The following is a 20,866-nucleotide window of genomic DNA, read 5'->3' as shown; positions in this document are numbered from 1 at the left end:
AGGGGGGGGGGGGGGGGGAGTAATAATTATGGTTAGCATTTGTCCTACTTTTCTCTATGGAGTACCTTTGTTTTATGTAAGTACAAGGTGTTTCAGAGAAACCTGCACGAAATTTGAAATTAATTCAGTTCAGTATAGAAACATATTTGTAGGAACAAACTGTCTACTACATCGGACACAATATGCTGCAAAATTCCTCTGATTATCCAGATAATTAACTACAACACACTCATTACCTTTTTAGTATCATAGTTCGGTGGTTAGTCAAAATGGGATGTTAGAAGTCGTGATAAAAATGGCAGAATATTTAGACAAGTTTTGCAGCATATCGCATCCGCTGGTGCAAGAGCCAGAGAATTTCTTCCCGCAAATTCTTTTTTTTTCTATCTTAAACGCACTATTATCAACATTACTTAAATTCTGCCTTAAACACACTAAGTTGGATAAACATTCATGGTATTCTGATATCGCTACCCTTTCAAGCAGTCCTAAGACTACTTGATTAAAAGTTTATAAAGTGGTGATATCTATTGCAAGCTACAGCTCGCCCCGCCAAGAGCGGACTCGGAATGCACAGTAATAATTTCAAGATACTTGACGCTATGGAGCGATAAAACAAAAAATGAACAAGGAAAAAGAAACTAAGACAAGGAACCTGCATTCTGAAACAAATAATATGTCTTCGTTGTTACGCAACGTCCAGGAACGACTTCTGGTGGTGCCTCTTTTAATCTCTTTCATGGGACTCCGATATTCTTCCCATTCGTGTTTCTGGTTGTTGCTTGCTGGCACCACACATGGATGGCTGCTGGCCCACGACAGATTTTTCCACGGAGGACAAGTGATCGTTCAGATCCGACGTGGCCTCACAGTGGGTGCCTAGCCGAGCTCTGCCTACGCATTGCCGGTACAAGCCGACAGTCCTGCAACAGTAAACAAATGACAATTGAAGAAATGTTTCCACCTTGTCACGAACTTTGAAATAACCCGATTTATAACAAAATATATATTGCATTCTATAGCGTAAAGGGAAGCTGCACCGGTTTTAAATTTCGATGAGTTTCGAGCGGTCGAGTGATTATAGCTTGCAGTTTAAGCATGCGAAATATCTTGACGCTAGCAGTTAAAAGAATGGCGCAATTGGCGATTAAAACGGCGACGGCTATCAGGCTTCTCCGCACTGCACTAAGACGGGTGGGGGCGCATGGTGACGTCATTGGCGGTGCCGGTACATTTCCTGCATAGACATATTTGGTTTGAAGAAGTAAAAAAATCACCGACGATTACGTTACTTCCTAATGCGAAATTTGAGCGCAGCAAATAAGCTGTTTCACCTTTTCGATAGATTGGGGCAAAGAAATCGAGCAACACATGTATGCGCTATCACAGAATTTTTTTTTATTTTTTCACACGTATTCATTTAACAAAGACTCCCTTCTCGGCGGCGGCAATGAGCTTCTGCTTCAGCCTCGCTTACACCTGGTTGCTCTCGACGGTGGCGATGAGCCTCCGCTTCGGCGGTGCGAACGGCAGGGTCTTCTCGACGGCGGCGATGAGCTTCTGCTTCAGCCCCTCGCTTACTGCTCTGGATTCTGGCGGCGACGGCACTGGGCCTCTGCTCTGGCAGCAGCAGCAGCAGACGGAGGACTTCCATCGGTCGTCTCGCTCATGGCTCAGAAAGAACTGGCAGATAATTTCGCAGTGGCGAACGGCAGCGGCAATTTCGGCTCGGGCGGTGCACATATACAGATCCGCCGCCACCGATCTAGCTCTCTGATTGCCACCACACAGGGGTTGTATTGGAGGAGGAGTGAAGAAAGGAATTAAGTTCGAGCCGGCGCTTTGACAACCGGAGACTCGCAGGAAGAGGGGGGAGGGGGGCGGCGTGTACACCCAGCGACAAACGATGGGGGCAGAAGCGCGCGCAGCAAGCGGACAACGCGATAAAGGGAGGAGGGAAGAGATAGCAGCGACTGACTGATGCTGCTGACGCCGATAGTGAGTCAACCCCAGCTGCGGAGTTGGTTTCAGGGACAACGCCGCCGATGCCGACGCAAACAATATGATACCCTCGCTTCCGCAGCGCCAAGAACCAGGTCTAGCCGTGGGAAGGTGGTCACGTATTCGTCGACGTGCCGGTGCCTACGTGAAATAACCGGCGCGTCGGCAACTGAAGAGCACCCTATCCGCCACACAGGAACAGGGGGGGGGGGGGGGGACCCTCCCCTCCTCTTTCTGCATGGCGGCGACGGTGTTTTATGCAGTCACGTTATCTTGACTCTCTAGCGGCGTCAGCGGCATCCAGCGGTATCAGTCGGTCGCTGCTAGCGCTGGGGGGATGAAAGGGGGGCGGAGCTGGTTACGAGGCCGACGACGACGCCGACGCGAAACCCAGGAACGGACGCCAAAGAGCTGCGCTCTAAAACAAAACTGCTGAAAGCAAAGCCCTAGAAAAGTTGATTAGCACCGTCAGAAAATGCACACCAGGATGTGACAACGACCATAGGAAATATTACCGTCCGTGACGTCATCACCGAGCTTCACCATATAACTTTAATGTTGTGAGGAGAAGGTCAAGTTTTAATCGTCGATTACGCGATCAATTTGAATGCTAGCGCAAAAACACTTTGCGTGCATTACCCAAAGCCTATATATATTCGGATCCTTGAATATCACAAAATTCTGGAAAAGTGATGCAGCTGCTCTTTAAGAAAGATGCGTGAATCAAATTCGCTTATCTACGTTGCGAGAGTACGAGATCCTTGTCAAATAAATTCATTGGCCTGTGTACGATAAGCTCAATGAGCTTCACGTTAATATTAGCGTTCATGCGTTATCTTTATCATTGTTCTCAGCGCACTATAAACCAAGTCGCAATGGGAATATATATATGGGCGTACATCCGTGTGTCCTTCGGCTTTAATGGAATAAGTACTTAATTTATCGACCCCAATGAAGCAAACCTCAGCTACAGTGAACTAGAATCGGCAATGTAGCCGACGGGAGTGACTTCCTAGCAGGAGCTTGTCCTCGCAAATAGGTAGGACAGCGGTGACGCTGCTGAAAACAATCATCGAGCGCGTTGCTATAGCATTTTTGAATTAGTCTGCTGACAGAATCAGTAACTTGATATGCCCCGCGTACGCAGCACATAAAGCAAGAATATTTTCATTTCCGGTTGCGCACCAAGCACCCCTAAAGTGTTTGAGCATTTTTGTAGCACTGAAATGCGGCCCCTCAAGTAACATGGAAATGCATAGGTTTCCGGTGGCGCTGCGATGGCACTCTCCAACCAACGAAACCTGCGACATTTAAGGGGGGATTCATGGACGTGATCCACAGTAGCACAGCCAGATTTTATATTACTACTTGATCTGATAATTTTGTTCAATCAAGTGTTTTGTTTATCTTGGAGGCAGTATTGAAGATCAGGAAAAAAGGCAGACGAAATAGATTGTAGTGAGAAACGCTTCTCATTAGGTTTCTTATGCAGACTGGTATAGTCATTCACTATGACAGATAGCTCTGTATCCCAAATTGAAACTTGTACAAATGGAGACAGAGTAAAGATCAAAGTGCTGGAGAAACGCGCTGCTGAGTACAGGGGAGACAATAACGGGAGCCCTCCTTTTTACCAGCTCACTGATCTGGTTAAGCGGTTTACTGTTGCGTAATAAGGAATGAATGTTGAAGAAAGCAATATCATGCCTTTCGGGCCGATCCTACACTTACCGACAGACCTGATCGGTGTATTTCGGGACATCTGTGGTATCATTCATGAAATCAGTGGAACACTGAAGGAAGTGTCCGATGAACTTATGCCCGTTGCATGCTTCGTTAGTAGCTGGAAGAACAAGAAACATGGCAGATGGTGTGCAGGCTATAAGGCAGTTAATTGGCCAAGTAACAATCATGTACAGCCCGCGTCAAGCTTGTGTAGTCGTCTGGCGATATACTTTCCCACAATAAAAACAATAAAACCAACATTTCCTCCCAGTTGCTAAGTCCCAAATACAGCGACCACTTGCACGGAAGTTGTACCAAATAGACCCGCAAGCAATGCAGACACAACAAATTTTAGCAGGAGTCAGTAGCTGCTCTACGAATGGAAATTTTTGTTTTCCTGTACACACAGCCCGAGCGCTCTAGACAAAGGTGACGCAAACACTACCTGAACTGATTCAAGTAGAAAATCGGGGTCAATTATAACAGAAAGTGGCCTTGTCATGATGATTAATTGATTGAGTGACATTTAAGTACACAGGCACTTGAAGCATCCGTTTTCGGCATTATTATTTCAGAACGCCGGTGGCTGCGATCTTGACTCTGTCAATGAGCTTTCGCTCATCTTGTGAATCACTGCTGAATATTCCTGCCCCCAAGCACGCGCGCGTACGTGTGCTGTTTTTAGGTCTGGTGGTTCACCACTACAGCGGCTTGCAGCGTCTGTCTGTGTTTACGAATTTTTGTACACCACTTAGCGCGATTCATTTAGTATGGAACATCAACTAGCCCCCGCTCTTGCCTTGTTGACTACAGCGCCACTAGATGTGGAAGAGTGGGACGGCTACCTGGCCATGTGTTAGGGCATAGATTTGAGAAAAACAATATTTAAGTTTCGATATGAGTTTGCCTGGATCTCTCACCAAGGTATGGCAGCTACCGTGGACAATATTTTACGATGTGAGCAGCATATTCATCTCCTTAGCAAAGAAGGGGTCTAGGTGGTCTTCATAATTTGACGCAGAGTTGCGAGGCAATAAATGTGGTGCACTCGTTCGTTAGTGCTTGGCTAAACTGTTCGCTGCCTCGTTTCCCTGTACTGTAGGCCATTGTGTACTGCAGTTTAGATATCTCACGTTTTCGGGAAAACGGACATGATGACTCCCCACTAGAGGGTAGGGCTGCATGTCGCCACTTTCTGTATTCTGAGTTTGTGAAATGCCGGCAGAGCGGTGTTAAGTTTGATAAAGTCGTGGGCATCGTCCGGCCGCTCCCACATGGGTGATGGCGAGGGTGGTAGCTACCTTTTCTGCCGGATGAGCATTGCATGCAGCTCGCTAAGCATGCGTTGGCTAAAGGTTGATTGAGATGATTGAGAACCGTCCCCACTGCCTTCCGTTTTTCTGGTCGACGATGGCATCCACATGGGCCTACTCCTGGTCGTTTTCAAGGCCCTTTCTCAAATGTCTTAGTCAGGCTTCACGCATTCTAGCGCGAAAGTATTTTTGCAAATGTTTGGAAATTGCGATGGATGCTGTAAGGAAAGTCTTCTCTGCCAGCAATTTTGTGTCCGCAAGTGAGCTGATAGTTTGTAGAGTGGCGCGCCCTGTTTTGATATTTTGTAGCCGTGGCCTTTTCAGATGCTAGGAGGGTCTAATTTATCTCTTCCGAAGCTGTTGGTAACTCCAAGGTGTTTTATCCTCCGGTTGGAGGTAAGAAAAGGTAGCCCCAGCGCCGTTTTGTAAGCGCACCGCTCAGTGAGGTTGATGTTGCTGGCTACAGATAGGGTTAGCCTTGAGAGGTTTGCCGGAAATTCCTCCAACTTAACAACATTTAAATATTAATAGTGTCTACAAGTTAGGCACATGCACACAATCGCATGTAATAGTTAATAATCATGACTGCTGCCACCATCTGGAATCCAGATCCGATTTGTGTAGAGAAACTAAAATAAGGCGTGAAGCCCCGTTCTGCATAGGTAGACAATGTCGTGGAATCCACTCCGTAGTATTGAATTTGCAGCACGTAATACGTGGGCAATCCTACTAATGACATGTGCTTGAATGGGAGTGTAGCTTCCCTTATCCACTTCTTCCTGCTGATGCGCCAGGTCACTTGCTTGATCTGCTGGTGCTGGTTTGTTGTTTAAATTTAGTGTTTGTGGCGTTATGAAGGAACGATCCTCCGCTCCGCAACAGCAGTAGCTTCTTCACTCACGAATCACGTAAAGGCTTCGTACTCGAAGAAAAAAAAGGACGAAGGACAAAACGTATATACATTCGACGCAAATTATTACACATGCAAATAATTAACAGAGTATATGGTGGCTAACAATAAAGCATCAACAAGGTTTCTCTCGAAGAGAGAAGGCTACGTAAGAAGCGGTTGCAACTTATTGGCTAGCAAGTAGTGGTGAAAGTTCGACGCTGAACATTTGAACGGGTCAAGAATAGCGGCAGAGATCCCCTTTGAACGCCGCATTCTTCGGACGAAGCCATCTCTCGGAGTCTTCACCGGGAGGCGGCAAGAACGTGCTGCATTTACTGGTCGATTCACGGCCCGGAACCGAAAAACAGCTCGCCGTACACAAAACGTCCTCCCTGGGCGTCGTCAGGCAGTACCTCCACGTCTGCCATAGAAGGTGGCAAGAATACTCCGTCTCGACAACTCGCGTTGCCGGCAGGGTCCAGAAGTCCCTTGTCTCCTTGTGGAACTCCATGCAGATGTTATGGTGCCGCTCTCGTCGCTGTTTCCGTTTACCTCACCAGGAAGCTGCTTGCTTCCTCTTCTAACCGGTGCTCTCCCGACGTCCCGAAGCATGAAGAGGTAGTGGCGATGGTCATATGCCGCACGATGGCGGAAGGGAAAATGTGGATTCCCCCAAGTTTGAAATGTGAAGTTTACTCTGAAGTTGCTCTGGGGCCATAAGTCTAAAGTCCTTGCTTACCTCTTGAATGTGCTTGTTCTACGAGATAGGTTTCTGTCTGGACGTGGCTGCTGCAATGGTGTTGGTGGACTCTGATGACAATAGACTTTTCTGGCGCGCATCAGTTCATACCTTTCTGGGCATCTCGACAAAGAAGGCTGCTTGCTGAAGGCTTCCTCTGAGAATCGCTTCATCGAACTGAACAAGTGTTGAGAGGGAACCTCAATTCACAAGCAAAGCTAACGTTTCGACAAGGGGACTTGTCTTCATCTGGGCCAAAGGCAAGTCCCCTTGTCAAAACATTGGCTTTGCTTGAGAACTGAGACTGCACCTCAACCATTGCTCAGTTCTTTTTCATACTGTGTAGCCATATTCTTCATCTCTTTCTACCCTGAATCCTCATCGCTTCTTGCACGACGTTATCAAAGGCCCCATTAAGTCGAATGCGAGGTTGAGGAGCCGGTCCGACGTCTCGTCCGTCAGCATGGCGGCGGCAGAGAATGGACCTTTCGCTGCCACTGCCTTGCTTGATGAAGTTTATCTGAACGGACGCCAGGCAAGCGCCGTGCCTTCTTGAGGCGGCCTAAAAAATCGCGAGCTCTTGCGTAATGGGCCTCCCTGTAAGGTACACTTTTAAGGACACGTGTGTGGTGATCTTCAGGATTGCCATCACTAGAATTGTGGTGGCCGGCGATTTCTGTCAAGGGACATACGCCCGAGCAGTGGAGAGTTTTTGGGTAGATGTAGCAGACCTGCCTAGTCGGCCTTTAGACGTTGCTTGGCTCTTCTCCACAGTAGTACTTGACATAAATCGCACAACTTTGACTTGCAAATTTTTAAGGCCTGTAAGTTTTGGACTACCCGTGTGCTGACTCGGAGAAGCTCTATGACCTGGGCTAACTCAGTCCTGTAGAGCCAATGGCGTTCGGAAACGAAAAGCCCCACTCCGCGACAGACGGAGCAGATAAGCCAGACGTTGCAATGCGCTTCAGAGCTTTCATAAATGACGTTCTCACTAAACCACGCCGTAAGGGATCTAAACCAAAGGGAGAGGGAGGGGTTCCCCCTTTTTCCTGCCTTGAGAACAGTGTCCCCCTTTCTCAAACATTTTGTGCTAACATCACATTTCTAAGTAACGCTTCAGTTGTAGAAACGTTATAACAGTAGGGTACCTTCGCAGTTATGCTAGTTAGCTTCGCAGCCATACTTAATTCTTCGTTTGAGTAACCTTAATAAATCATGTCCCAAGGGAAACCATTGGTTGACTGACCGCCATTCACGAGCATGATGTGCTAAATTCCGACTAAGTGCAAACTTGTTTAATCCAGTTGATTCTCATATATAAATGCCTCTAAAGTCGGCAATTTCATTCGGTCATTTATTCAATAAGCAAACACACCTTTCAACTACATTAGATCGAAAAATTATGAACAGGAATCAAGATCAAGTATTGTTTCAGTAAAGAAAGAAAATATCCCCCCTGCCCCCCTTGATTTATAAGAAATGTTCCGGAGTCCACGCTCGTCTCCACTGTTTGTCTTCATTTTAGAGATAGTGGAAGAGCAGGCATACATAACAGATTGTCCTGAGCGTGCTTGCAATACTCACCTCGTTTGTATGTGAGCCGCGCCATCCTAGCGACGTTGGGGTTTCTCTGTTCTTCCTTGCACTGCTCGATAAACTTCTCCGTCAGGAACTCGAAGAACTTTTCGGCATCTTTGTGCAACTGGTCCGGCGGAGCGCAGCCATAAGTTTCTAGGGAGATGTTGTGGCATTTCTTGTACTTTTCGATGTACCTACGGTAAGGAACCGCAAATTTCAGTCAACGTAAAGTAGCAGGGTCGAAATTCTTACCTTGTTTCAGCTTCTCCTCTTAGTAAACGCGCTTTTATGCTATCGGCTTGTTTAGCGAGATAAATTTTCGTATCGGCAAAACAAACAAATAAACAAACAAACAAATGTTTCGGGCAAAATGCCATGATTTTGTTACGTGGCGACAGGCAAGAAGACGACACAACATGGCGACAGTGTGAAGGATTATTTTACGGCAGGCCCAGTGCGAGGGCTCCTCTCGCGCCACTGCCAATCTTCTTCGCAACACTTCCCGGGGCAACCGAGCAATAGTCCCAATCTGTTCGTTTAAGTCGGGAGTGTCGTGACGGTGAGGTTGTTGAAGGAAAGGTTTGTTTGCTTTGGCTCGTGGGGTTTAACGTCCCAAAGCAACTCAGGCTATGAGAGACGTCCTAGTGGAGGACTCCGGAAATTTCGACCATCTGTGGTTCTTTAACGTGCACTGACATCGCGCAGCACATGGACGCCTTGCTTCTCGCCTCCATGCGGCCGCCGAGGCCGGGATTCGATCCCGCATCCTTAGGAACAGTAGTCGAGCGCCGTAACCACTGCGCCACCCCGGCGGACCTTGAAGGAAAGATAGAAGAGAATGACTTGCTTGCCGCCTCGATGACGATGACCACGATGATGCTTGGGTGATCCGCCCCCCCCCCCCCCCCCCCCCCCCCCAGAGCTCCTCAATCGTCCGCTACCAAAGCATCCATGGGATCAATGGCTCGAGGTCGCGTCGGGCGGATGGGTGGGGGTTGCGTGTTCGTGTCCTTCGGTTCCTTCAGGTCCTTTGGATCTTTGCTCTAATCTCGTCTCTGGTCTGTGCACCTTGTCTTCAGATCCGGGCTGGGGGCGAGGCGGTGGTTGTTGCGGCTGGTCGGGTCTGGGCATGAAGGCTGGGGCGAAGCTGCGCGGTGATATCCACGGGCTCTCGGTCGATGGTCCTGGCGTAAGGATGGCGTGGAGGCTCCAAGGTGAGGATGGGGATGACGTACACCTCCCATCCGATCAAAATGTTACATGGCGGCAAGCAAGAAGACGGAACAATATGGCAACAGGGTGAAGGATGATTTTATGGCTGACTTAGCGCGAGTATTCCTCTAACGCCACTGCCGATCTTTTTCTTCGCAACAATATTTAAGGCAGGCTTTTTGATGCAAACAGGTGACTTTTTGAACAATGGAATTCTGGCGGTCATCAGAAGGGAAAGGTGAATGAAGTTGACTAGTATGCTGGTAAACATAATTATGAAAGATTACATCATTGCAATTACAGGTAAGTGCCTGGTTACATGATGCCTGATAGGGTTATTGGGGGCCCCCTTGTCGTGGCCGTTTTCCTTTTCCTTTAGAATTACCTTTGATCCTGTGGCCCGAATAATTTCAACCAGTTATCGCACAATTCAGAAATCGCGCTCCGGCTGCAAGCAGGGAGCGATATTCAGCGTAGCAGCTGCCACGTGGCCGAGACGCATGATCTATTTGCGCAGAGCGACGTTCAGTGGTGGACATTCGAACTGCAGCTTGCGTGCGGATGTAACGAATGAACGACTGTAGCGAAAATACCTTACTTGCAAAAAGGTTAAACTATTGAACCCCCCCGTATTTTTAACGAATATATGCAAATAGGGTGGTGAGGGCGGGACACTCTTTTTGTTCATCATTAAATTCCCTCCCTCCCTACATAGATCATATTTCCGTTCCACCCTAGGCGGTCCGGCCAAATCTATATTCTGTTATTCTCTTCCATTCTGAGTTCAACGTGAAGCCTATATGTGCATAGGATGAGCACGAAGTCGTTATTTATGCGTCGTGTTACCTAGCTTTGACTTCTAAAAAAGTTTGGTTTGGTTTCGTTTTGGGGTTTAACGTCCCAAAGCGACTCAGGCTATGAGACGTCGTAGTGGAGGACTCCGGAAATTTCGACCACCTGGGGTTCTTTGACGTGCACTGACATCGCACAGCACACAGGCGCCTAGCTTTTTGCCTCCATCGAAAAGCGGCCGCCGAGGCCGGGATTCGATCCCGCGTCCTTGGGCACAGTGGTTGAGCGCCCTAACCACAGCGCCACCCCGGCGGGGTGAGAATATGACCTCTAACGTGTACAGACATCTCACAGCACACGAGCTCTCTTGCGTACCGCCCTCACCAAAACGCAGTCGCAGCGGCCGGCTTCAAACCAGGCTCCGGTATACAGAAGCCGAGCGCTTTATCACCGAGCCACTGCGGCAAGGTAAATAATCAATTTTTCAGGGCCTCCGATAGTGAGTGCAAATTGATGCACACAAGCAGCACAGCTCTTTTTTACGCGTTGAAGTTTTTGTAAATTGATGTAAAGAAAGTCGACTTACGGGCACGGACTTATACTCGAATCCTTGCTGGCAACGTCCATGATGTTGGCAAAATGGAATCCGCAGAGGAACATGTCGTTCACGAACCTCTGCCGGTTGCAGGCAGTCGTGCCTTTCTGAAGAGCTGCGCAGAATGCGAAGAGGCGGGTTTTAAAGCAAAGTTAAGCGCTCCATATGCCGCACATCCCTCTTTTTTTCCAAGTCGACCACACTACATACCGGGTCATTGAGTGGAACTGTCTGGCTTCTCATATCGCTACCGAGTCTGATGCAACTGCATTTAAAGAACTAATTCGCACATCCGGTATAATTTGACAGAATGTAATTCTTGTTTTTATCGATTTTACGCTTTCTTGTCCTTTCTGTTAACAAGATGATAGTGTGGTGATTTATGGTTTGGCGATTTTTCGTTGTAGCAATTCACAGCTCTTAATTATTTACGTCAAGATATTTTTCTTGTTTTGGTTTTCTGCTGTGCACTGTTAGGCTGTAACCAGTGTGTTCAATTTCTTGCCCCCCCCTCCCCCCCTCTTTATGTAATACCCTCAAAAGAGGGCCTTTAAGGGTACTTTGAATAAGGCTGGCGAGGAAAAGATATTTTTTATTTTCTGCTGAAGCACTGACTGGCCCGGCATTGTTTCGTTGAGCCTGGTCACTTGTTGGCGGGAAAAGCTTGGGAACGGCGAGGAGGTACATTTCTATTCTTCAGCCAAGAATCGATAGGCAGCTGGTTCCGGCAAGTGGATTTACTTCTCAGAAACCCAAGTGCACGTGGGCGCCGCATACGCTCTCAGCATTGTCCGTTTTCGACAATTGCAAATATTTCCTGCATTCCCGGGAAATCATTTAATGGCCGTATGCGTCATGCTCCTTTCTTGTCCTGCACGTCAGCGGACATGTCACTCTGTTGTCTCCTTTGGATAGGAGGCATTCATCACTGGAGGATAGCACTTCTCGACTGGAACGGTGAACAAAAGAAAGAAATCACTTCCTGCTATTTCCCGCAGGGGGACGTTTCTTTGTGTTTTTCCAGACGTTCTCTTGACAGGGTCAATTTGGCATTTGCAGGGTGTCCACAAAGCAAAACAGGCTTACAAAAAGGATTTATGGAAACAGGCTCACTTAGAGCCATTGGACCATCACCACATATCCACAGCACTTATCCATGCCCACAGGCGAACAATAGAGCGCGCAAATGCGGATGCATGGTCGTAACAGCCTCCTCCCCCGTCAGAAGAGTCTCGGAGGGCAGCAGTCGCAGCTGCTGCATGAAGAGACGACTTAATGGCCTGCACGTGAACGCTTGAAGCTCGCTGTTGCTTGTCGCGTTGTCTTGATTGTCATAGGCCAAATTGCTCGAGCTGTCTGAAACTCAACCACATGTCGAAGCAAGCACTCGGCTCCCGTCTGAAGAGACCAGGTCAAAAGAAAACTGCCATTGTTGTTCGAGAAAAGCCCACTCTCAAGACGTTCAGGACCCACGTATTCCTAGAAAACCAAACGTGCTGCTTTACATAGTCACACATATACAAGCGCACGAGAAAAAAAATAAAAACCTGATTATCAATTTGGATACATGGTGAGGAACACCTCGGACCGCTTAGAAAGAGCGGCTAAGCGCGTCCGCATTCCCATTTAGCTTCCCTTTTTTGTATCTTATTTCAAAATTGTACTGCTGTAAAATCAAGCTCCACCTAAGAAGGCGACTGTTCTTTGATGTCGCAGTTTGCAGCCAAGCCAGGGGACAATGGTCCGTCTCTACGGTGAATTTGGCCCCTCCAAGATAGCACTGCAATTTTTGAATGGCCCATACAATGCAAGCGCACTCTTTCTCTGACGCGCAATAAGCCCTCTCTCCAGAACTCAGTTTTCTGCTCAGGTAGAGCACGGGGTGCTCATTACCGTCGTCATCTCTCTGGCAGAGAACAGCACCTAACCCTCGATCACTGGCATCACACTGGACCGTGAATTCTCGGGTATAGTCTGGAGCTCGCAATACCGGACGGCTAATCAGCACAGCCTTCAGGTTTACGAAGGAGGCTTCCTTTTGTTCGTCCCAGACTACATTTGTCGGTTCTGTCTTGCGGAGAGCGTCGGTCAGAGGGCTAGCCAAAGCTGAATAGTTAGGGATGTAGTGATTGTAGTATCCCGTCAGACCCAGGAATGCTCGAATTTCCGTCTTCGTGCTCGGCCGCGGGTAGTCTGCTACCGCAGAAATCTTAATCTCGCTGGGTTTCCTGAAACCCTGACCTACATTGTGACCCAAGTAGTCCACGGTCGCCCTTGCCAGGCAACATTTCTCGGCCTTTACGGTTAGTCCAGCTTGACGCAAAAGGCTCAGTACAGCTCTTAGATGTACCATATGGTCCGCCCATGAGTCGGAAAAAACCGCAATGTCATCTAAATAAGGCACCGCGAATGTTTCACACCCCTTTAAAACCCTATCCATGAGTCGGGAAAAACAAAATGGAGCATTTTTGAGCCCGAAACTCATCATTGTTGGCTGGTAGCTGCCCGTCGGAGTGACGAAAGCCGCGTATCTGCTGGCGCGTTCAGTGAGCGGTACTTGCCAGTATCCTCGAGTAAGGTCCAGCGTAGTCACATATGCCGCTCTACTGACCTGTTCTACTCTCTCCTCAATATTCGGAATAGGATACACTTGATCCCTGGTGAGAGAATTTAGCTTTCGGTAGTCTACCACAGGTCTTTACCTGGAGCTTCTACTAAGATCATAGGCGAAGCATAATCGCTTTCCGAGGGTTTTATTACTCCCAATTCCAGCATGCGAGTTACTTCCCTATCCAGAATTTCTCTTTGCCTTGGAGAGAATCGGTAGCACCTTGATCGCACTGGCACGTCTGAAGTCAGCTCAATATCGTGCTCAGTCAAATCAGTCCTGCCTGGCCTGTCCACGAAACAGGCCTCAAACTCTGTTATTATTTCGCCCAGATCGGACAGCTGGGATTTCTTTAGTTCTCCTCTCTGCTACGTCTTTCTGAGAAGCTCCTGAGCGTTGCTTCCTTTTCCGCTGAGGCAAATCAAGTTGTCCCCCATCTCCTCGGGAAGGTTTAACGTTAGATTTACCACGGCTTCCCTCTGCACATAAGGCTTCATAGCTAAGTCCTCTCGGGTTCCACTTAAAAGTCTCGCGAGATTATTAGACACTGGCGGCAAGAGGTTATTCTCAAGAACGTCCTCATTCCGCGTCTCATCAAGCTCACTTTCAAGTTGACCTATCTGAGATGCCTCGCTCTCAAAGTTTTCTGACCTGCTATCTTCCGCATCTACCACTGTTTTAACTGCCGTTTCCTCCGCTGTGGATTTTTCTGGAATGAGCAGTGTAGCTAGTTCTCGCGCCTTTGAACGTGTTAAGGCTTGCACAACTCTGTCTCCGAAAAGGATGCCCCTCTTTCGCAGCAGCATGTCCGATTTGTTGGAGAACAAATACGGACAGCCCTTAGGAAGCTTTCCTGAAACGGCAGCCTCGGTTGTTAACTCGCCGAAAGGGCCCTCGATGACCACGTTCGCGATTGGCAAGCACACACTCTGTTCCTCCACTACCTGGCGGATCCACGCACACTGTCCTGTATAGTCGGAAGGCGACACATAAGCCGGATGGACAATATCCATCGTTGCGGCCGAATCGCGCAGTACCTTGCAAGGCTTCCCGTTGACTACTAGGTCATGCAGGTAGGGTTCTAAAAGCTGCATATTTTCATCGCAGTCACTGACATACGAGAAAGCAATCTTTTCTTTCCGGCAGTTGACGGCAATGTGACCCTGCTCATTACACCTAAAGCACGTGAGCGGCTTCCTAGCCCCAAGCTTGTTCTTTGTGTTCTGCGCGTTGGTCACTTCCCCACTTTTCTCACTGCCGTCCTTTCTAGGGCGTTTGCCTGAAGAAGCCTTCCTTTCTTCGTTTGCAAATCTAGCAAAGTGCCTTTTCTGACGGTTATTCACACTCAACTTGGGATTGCGAGGCCTATCCACTGCTGGGTTGCTGAATTGTCGGCGCGAAGCATACTCCTCAATAAGTTCGGCAGCTTCCGTTGCCGACTTAATTTCGCCTCGGTCCTGTAACCAATTTCTTTCTTTTTCTGGGAGGCAGCTATAAAACTGCTCCAAAAGAATTCGCTCGACTACAGCGTCCCTATCACTGTAGGAATCAGTGCTCTTTAGCCACTCGCCCAAATTAACTCTTAAATTGTACAGGAATTCAGGGTAACTCTCGTCCCTGGACTTAGTAGCGTTCCGAAAACGTTGTCTGAACGCCTCGGCGCTAAGCCTATACTTTCTCAGAAGGCAAGCTTTGACCTTCTCGTAGTTGTCCGCGTCCTCCTTGCTTAGCCGCGCGACAACCTCCGCTGCCTCGCTGGGCAGAACCGTCAATAATCTCTGAGACCAAGTGTCTCGCTGGAAGGACAGTTTTTCGCAGGTTCGCTCAAAGTTAGCCAGATACAGACCGATATCCCCTGATATCACATATGGCTGCATGTACTTTGACATCTTGAAATCTGCCTCCTTGTTGAGACGAGGTACCGCTAGCTGGGGACAATCGCCCGACCTCTTGCTCAACTCTAGTTCTAATTTCCGGAGCTCAATTTCTTGGTCCAGCTTTTTTGCTTCTCTTTCAAGCTTCTCACGTTCGTGCTCCCTTTCCTCTTTTTCCCTCTGACGTTCGCGCTCCCTTTCCTCTTTTTCCCTCTCAAGTTCACGCTCACGCCTCTTTTCCTCTTTTTCCCGCTCTTTCTGCTGTCTGAGCTGCTCCTCCTTTTTTTGGGCGATGAGGTTCCATGCTTCACTGAGCTCCTCATCATCGGCTCCCAAATCTGTGATTGCCTTTATAATCAAAGGTTTTCGTGCCAAACCACTTGTATCAATTCCCAATTCCTCACACAATTGCAACAGTTCCGGTTTCTGCAGCTTTTGTAGGTCCATGATCGCCCCGAGTGTCGGCTACTTCCAAAACAACAGTGCAAACTACCAAACCTAAAGGCGTTTCAACACTTTTTACCAGTTCTAAAATCTAACCCTGTTCTAGAACCTGGTCCACATCAGAAGAAAAGCCAAGCACTCACCCACACATGCGATCGATGTTCCGAGCTGCTCTCTTGTTGGCCGATTGTTGCTCCTGCTTGTTGCTTGAGATGCCACCTCCGATCACCAGATGTTGTGGCTTGTAGATTCTGATCCACCTCGAATCACCAGATGTTGTAGCTTGTAGATCCAGATCCCAACGCTGGTCACCAGTTGTCGTGACGCTGGGGCTACGTCGACCCGGCCTTCACTTGGTAGCGTGCAGAGACTCGGGGTTGAAGTAGGATTGAATCTTCGAAGTTGGTGAAATATGTACAAGCAGGTTTAATGGCACTTTGAGAAACTTATTTACAAGATTATTTACACGAAAAAGAAGGGTACATCAGCAAAATGGCAAGCGTTAAGAGTTCATAGCGAGAAGCGACTGGATGAGCCGTTTACCCAGGGCTCAGAGCGACATTTCGTGCTCTGCAGCGTCCTTAAAACCCCCTATGTCCAGCCCCTCTCTGAAGATTCTGACCAACCAAATCCAGGGCACGCCCCTCAGATATCGGCATCCAATCGAACACATCACTGCACTGATGGTCTGAAGCACTGACTGGCCCGGCATTGTTTCGTTGAGCCTGGTCACTTGTTGGCGGGAAAAGCTTGGGAACGGCGAGGAGGTACATTTCTATTCTTCAGCCAAGAATCGATAGGCAGCTGGTTCCGGCAAGTGGATTTACTTCTCAGAAACCCAAGTGCACGTGGGCGCCGCATACGCTCCCAGCATTGTCCGTTTTCGACAATTGCAAATCTTTCCTGCATTCCCGGGAAATCATTTAATGGCCGTATGCGTCATGCTCCTTTCTTGTCCTGCACGTCAGCGGACATGTCACTCTGTCGTCTCCTTTGGATAGGAGGCATTCATCACTGGAGGATAGCACTTCTCGACTGGAAGGGTGAACAAAAGAAAGAAATCACTTCCTGCTATTTCCCGCAGGGGGACGTTTCTTTGTGTTTTTCCAGACGTTCTCTTGACAGGGTCAATTTGGCATTTGCAGGGTGTCCACAAAGCAAAACAGGCTTACAAAAAGGATTTATGGAAACAGGCTCACTTAGAGCCATTGGACCATCACCACATATCCACAGCACTTATCCATGCCCACAGGCGAACAATAGAGCGCGCAAATGCGGATGCATGGTCGTAACACTGCTTACAGTCTGCCTGCTTCTCCACAACCCCTCTGAGTCTGTGAGCCTATGTATCGCACTTGAAACTACGACTCGGAACTGAGTCGAACTATAAATGTTGCTCCGCTCGCTCTCTCTCTCTCTCTCCTTGGTGCCCTACGCTAGCTTCGGAACATTTCGTGCCTCCAGTCGTGCCTATGCGGGTGCAGTGGAGAAGAGTGCTTACCTGTTTGGTTCAGGGCTGCGCACAGAAGGCGGTACCTCTGCACGACGCCGTCCGCAATGAAACTTATGCTCGGGCCAATGCGGTACCCTGGCGAACAGCTGGCCTTCTGCTCGCTCTTCCGGGCACACTTCTCGTAATCTACCACGTGACTGCAACACGTTAGAAGCACTCAGACGTCATTGAATACATTTGCTAAGCGGTCTACCAGTTCGCGTCCAAGGGAAGGGGGAAATACGGAAAGTTGAGCTAGTTGGTACATGACTGCAAATTACGAGCACTGCGACGGAGAACAACAACGAGAGAGTAATGACAAGGACAGGCGCTGTCCTTGTCATTACTCTCTCGCTGTTGTTCTCCGTCGCAGCGCTCGTAATTTGGAAGGGGGAAAGTAAGAGGCTTTTTTAAAGAGAATACAAAAGGTTTAGTTGGGGTTAGGTGGCGCTCCAACACAAGGCACGCAAATCAACGCTGCCATGACACCGACACTGAGCCTTAATATTTATTAGCGCCAAAGCACTAGTTCATGAGCTACGACATCCAGCACATTCTTGTCTTGCTTGTGCTAGAACCATGTATGCCAGCGCTTAGCAACAGCTACATAGCAATGCCATAGCAATAGTCAAACATAGTCATGACACTGTGTGTATACATGATAGCCATCACCATTACCAGTCATGACTTGACCTTGAACCTGGCCATTGCCTTTTGACCTTCAGATTTGGTCTTTACAAAGCGGAATAGCCTCAAATGATAGAGCAGGCGCCTACGCATACGCAACTGCAAATCTCCCATCGCGATGCAGTCCTGCAGCCAATCAATAAAAGCAGACATTCTATTAGTGCAAATGCGCGTCTAGTTTGACTCATACACACCCCTAAAGGAAAGAAGAGCAAAACATGCGCACCGTGGCTTTCGCCCGATTTGGTATTTGTGCGGAGAGTATGAAAGAGTCTGCATTGGGAGCGTTTGAAAGCAATCCAAGTAGATCATCAGCATATTTACTCACACTTCATTATGTCTACGAGCCTGTAAACTGCATACATAAGAGGAAATCTCTCTTATATGACACTGTGGAAATTAGGTCTAATGATGCTTCCTTTTCGACGTTACAATGGACTCTTTTCTGTTGTCTAGTACTATTTTCCTTTCCCCCCCTACTTATTTTTTTTTACATCGTTTTTGATACAATGGTGATCGCTTCAGCGGTTGAGGCTGCTATTATCACCTTTTATTTATTGTACACGCTCCCCTCCCCCTCCGAGTAATGCTAGTAGGTGCTGCTGGTAAATAAATGACGAAAAACATAATCAATCCCGCTCTCCTAACGAGCTATGAATGACGCTTCTATTATCACCCCAGTCTAAAAAAAACTACAAAACTGTGTCAAAAATACGACAAAATATCGTGTAGTTCTGTCGTAAACATCAGATTTTTTTGAAGTTCTGTAGTACTTTTCTGTAGTTCTGTAGTCTTTCTGTAGTATATTTTTGTTGTCTGTAATTCTGTAGCACTTTTCTGTTGTAACTACAGAAATTTTTTATGTTATTACAGAATGTTCTGTTGTCACAACAGGTTTCCCGTCCAAAACCGCACATAAATTTTCTCGTAACATCAGAAAATTTTCTGTAGTTTTTTTCCGACTGGGACCTTTTATTTATTGTACACGCTCCCCTCCCCCTCCGAGTATTGCTAGTAGGTGGTGCTGGTAAATAAATGACGAAAAACATAGTCAATCCCGCCCTCCTTAGGAGCATGCTCATATGGAGCATGCTTGCCTGCCATCAAGAAAAGTAGCTAAATATTTTTTATAAGCGCCCTGCCATCAAAAAAAGTTGCTAAATATTTTTTACAAATCTAGAATAATAATTGCGCAAGTGCGTGGTTGAAGTGGGTTTGATGAGAAACTTCAATCTACGTCTTCATTGGCTCACCCTATCCTTAATTTTTGTTCGCGGACTGCAGCTCTGGCCTCGCCTATGTTCCACAGTTTGAAGCCGGCTACTACGAGTGACCATTTCGCTTGATGTGTCCTAAGCTCATATGGCAAGAGTTTCTCAGAAAACGCTTGATAAAGTCAAAAGAAAAAAAAATCAGATCGAGATGGACATTTTGTATAGGACGTTCAGTATTACAACAAAACGCTAAACAATCTATAAACGTGCCACTGCAGTAACACTCAATATGTACAAACAGAAATTGTTGACATTTTGGAGGAAAGAGATTTCGAGTGTAGTTTTCCACATATTGCTTAACCACACGATTACGATCAATATATCCGCCGTTCTTCGTACGGTGGGCGTCTAGTTTATGGCTGTTGATATTTAAAAAGATCTCCCCCCACTGGTTTTCTAAGCCTGCCTTGTCTACTTATTGCCAGCGCATAATAAACTTCACAAGAAAAATTTTGCTGCGCATTGAGGGCTCAGAAAATTTCGGAATATATTCGTAAAACACATATTATAATAACTCAAAATTGCATCACGGTTAACTTCAAAAACGTAGTAATTTTTTTATGCCTATTTTAACTACTCGCTACAAGCGCAGGGAGAGACATGACGTTCGTCACCGAATGTTTCGATTACATGGCTTCAAGAAAGCTGCAGCTTAAGTTTAACCAGTCCTTTTTTTCTTCTTGTTCTCTTTTCAATGGAACACTGGAATGCGTTTGTTTGTTCGGCTGTTTGTTGTGTTTGTGTAGCTGCGGCAATGCTGCTGTAACCACACTGGACTATATTTCTGTATTTTTTTTTTACATTTATTTTGCTCACTTTTCTTCGATCTTAAACTTGTCCAGTGGTCTCAGCCAATTTTGACTCTATAGTTTATTATTATTTTTATCTCACTTTTATCACAATCACCAAAAACTAAATAGTTTCGGCGGTTATTTCTGTTCTTTTTCTATATTTGGCAACGAACTTCAATCCACGACTTGAGGCAGATGTCTTGTATACGTTCTATAGGATTTTAAAAAGGGCTGGAGAGAACAGTCGACATCTTTCTCTAAAAATTCTCGTATTACTTGTGATTATCTGCCCTCCTTATTCGATAGTTTATATGGTCATAATGTCGTAAATCTTATTTCTCTTCGTATACATCCTGCATTAACACCAGTGCAGTTAATTTGTAATGCCAGAGCTTGAACGCATTAGGAATTCAAAGTAAAGGGGCCTGGGAAATAAGTAGAAATGGTCTGTAATGCAAAGTTATCGAGCGGGCACTTTGGTCTTTCCAACTTACGGGCAAATCGACGCGAGAGACACGGTCGCTCGGTTTTGGAAGATCTTCACAGAGTTCTTGTAGAACCGGTTGCCACATAAGATGAACGTGTGAACTGCTTTGTCTGGATCACAGCCTTCTACGAGGGCGTTTTCGGCCCCTGTAACAAAGCAATAGTATGTGATCCAGAAGAACAGTAAGTCCGAAAGCGCTCGCCACGTAACAATTAATTGTAATGAAAAATTCATTCCAACATGCAAGGTTTCATTCAGTTGAGCAAACAGCTTTTTTCCCGCCATTCACAGCCATTTGGTAATGCACTAAGTCCCATGGAGAGAAGGCATTTCTCGCGAACCTAGTTCATCATCTGTTT

At 47.1% G+C, this 20,866-nt stretch overlaps 1 protein-coding gene across 1 annotated transcript in view; it reads right to left on the bottom strand.

Moving 5' to 3' along the window:
* Window positions 1–661: 661 nt before the first annotated feature.
* The window catches only part of LOC146179218 (uncharacterized), a 32,826-nt gene continuing 12,621 nt past the window's right edge, over window positions 662–20,866 (bottom strand). Inside the window, exons 5-10 of the mRNA XM_084580149.1 lie at window positions 20,515–20,653; window positions 17,278–17,426; window positions 10,842–10,965; window positions 8,258–8,445; window positions 3,733–3,844; window positions 662–923 (exon numbers count right to left, since the gene is read on the bottom strand). Coding sequence (XP_084436275.1) covers window positions 728–923; window positions 3,733–3,844; window positions 8,258–8,445; window positions 10,842–10,965; window positions 17,278–17,426; window positions 20,515–20,653 — 908 coding nt within the window. The 3' untranslated portion in view covers window positions 662–727. The remainder of the gene's footprint in view (window positions 924–3,732; window positions 3,845–8,257; window positions 8,446–10,841; window positions 10,966–17,277; window positions 17,427–20,514; window positions 20,654–20,866) is intronic.

The sequence above is a fragment of the Amblyomma maculatum genome, chromosome 9, assembly GCF_055883805.1.
Source record: "Amblyomma maculatum isolate TAMU_Amacu chromosome 9, ASM5588380v1, whole genome shotgun sequence".
In the NCBI taxonomy this organism is placed as follows: Eukaryota; Metazoa; Arthropoda; class Arachnida; order Ixodida; family Ixodidae; genus Amblyomma; species Amblyomma maculatum.
This window is presented reverse-complemented; position numbering and strand designations above follow the sequence as displayed.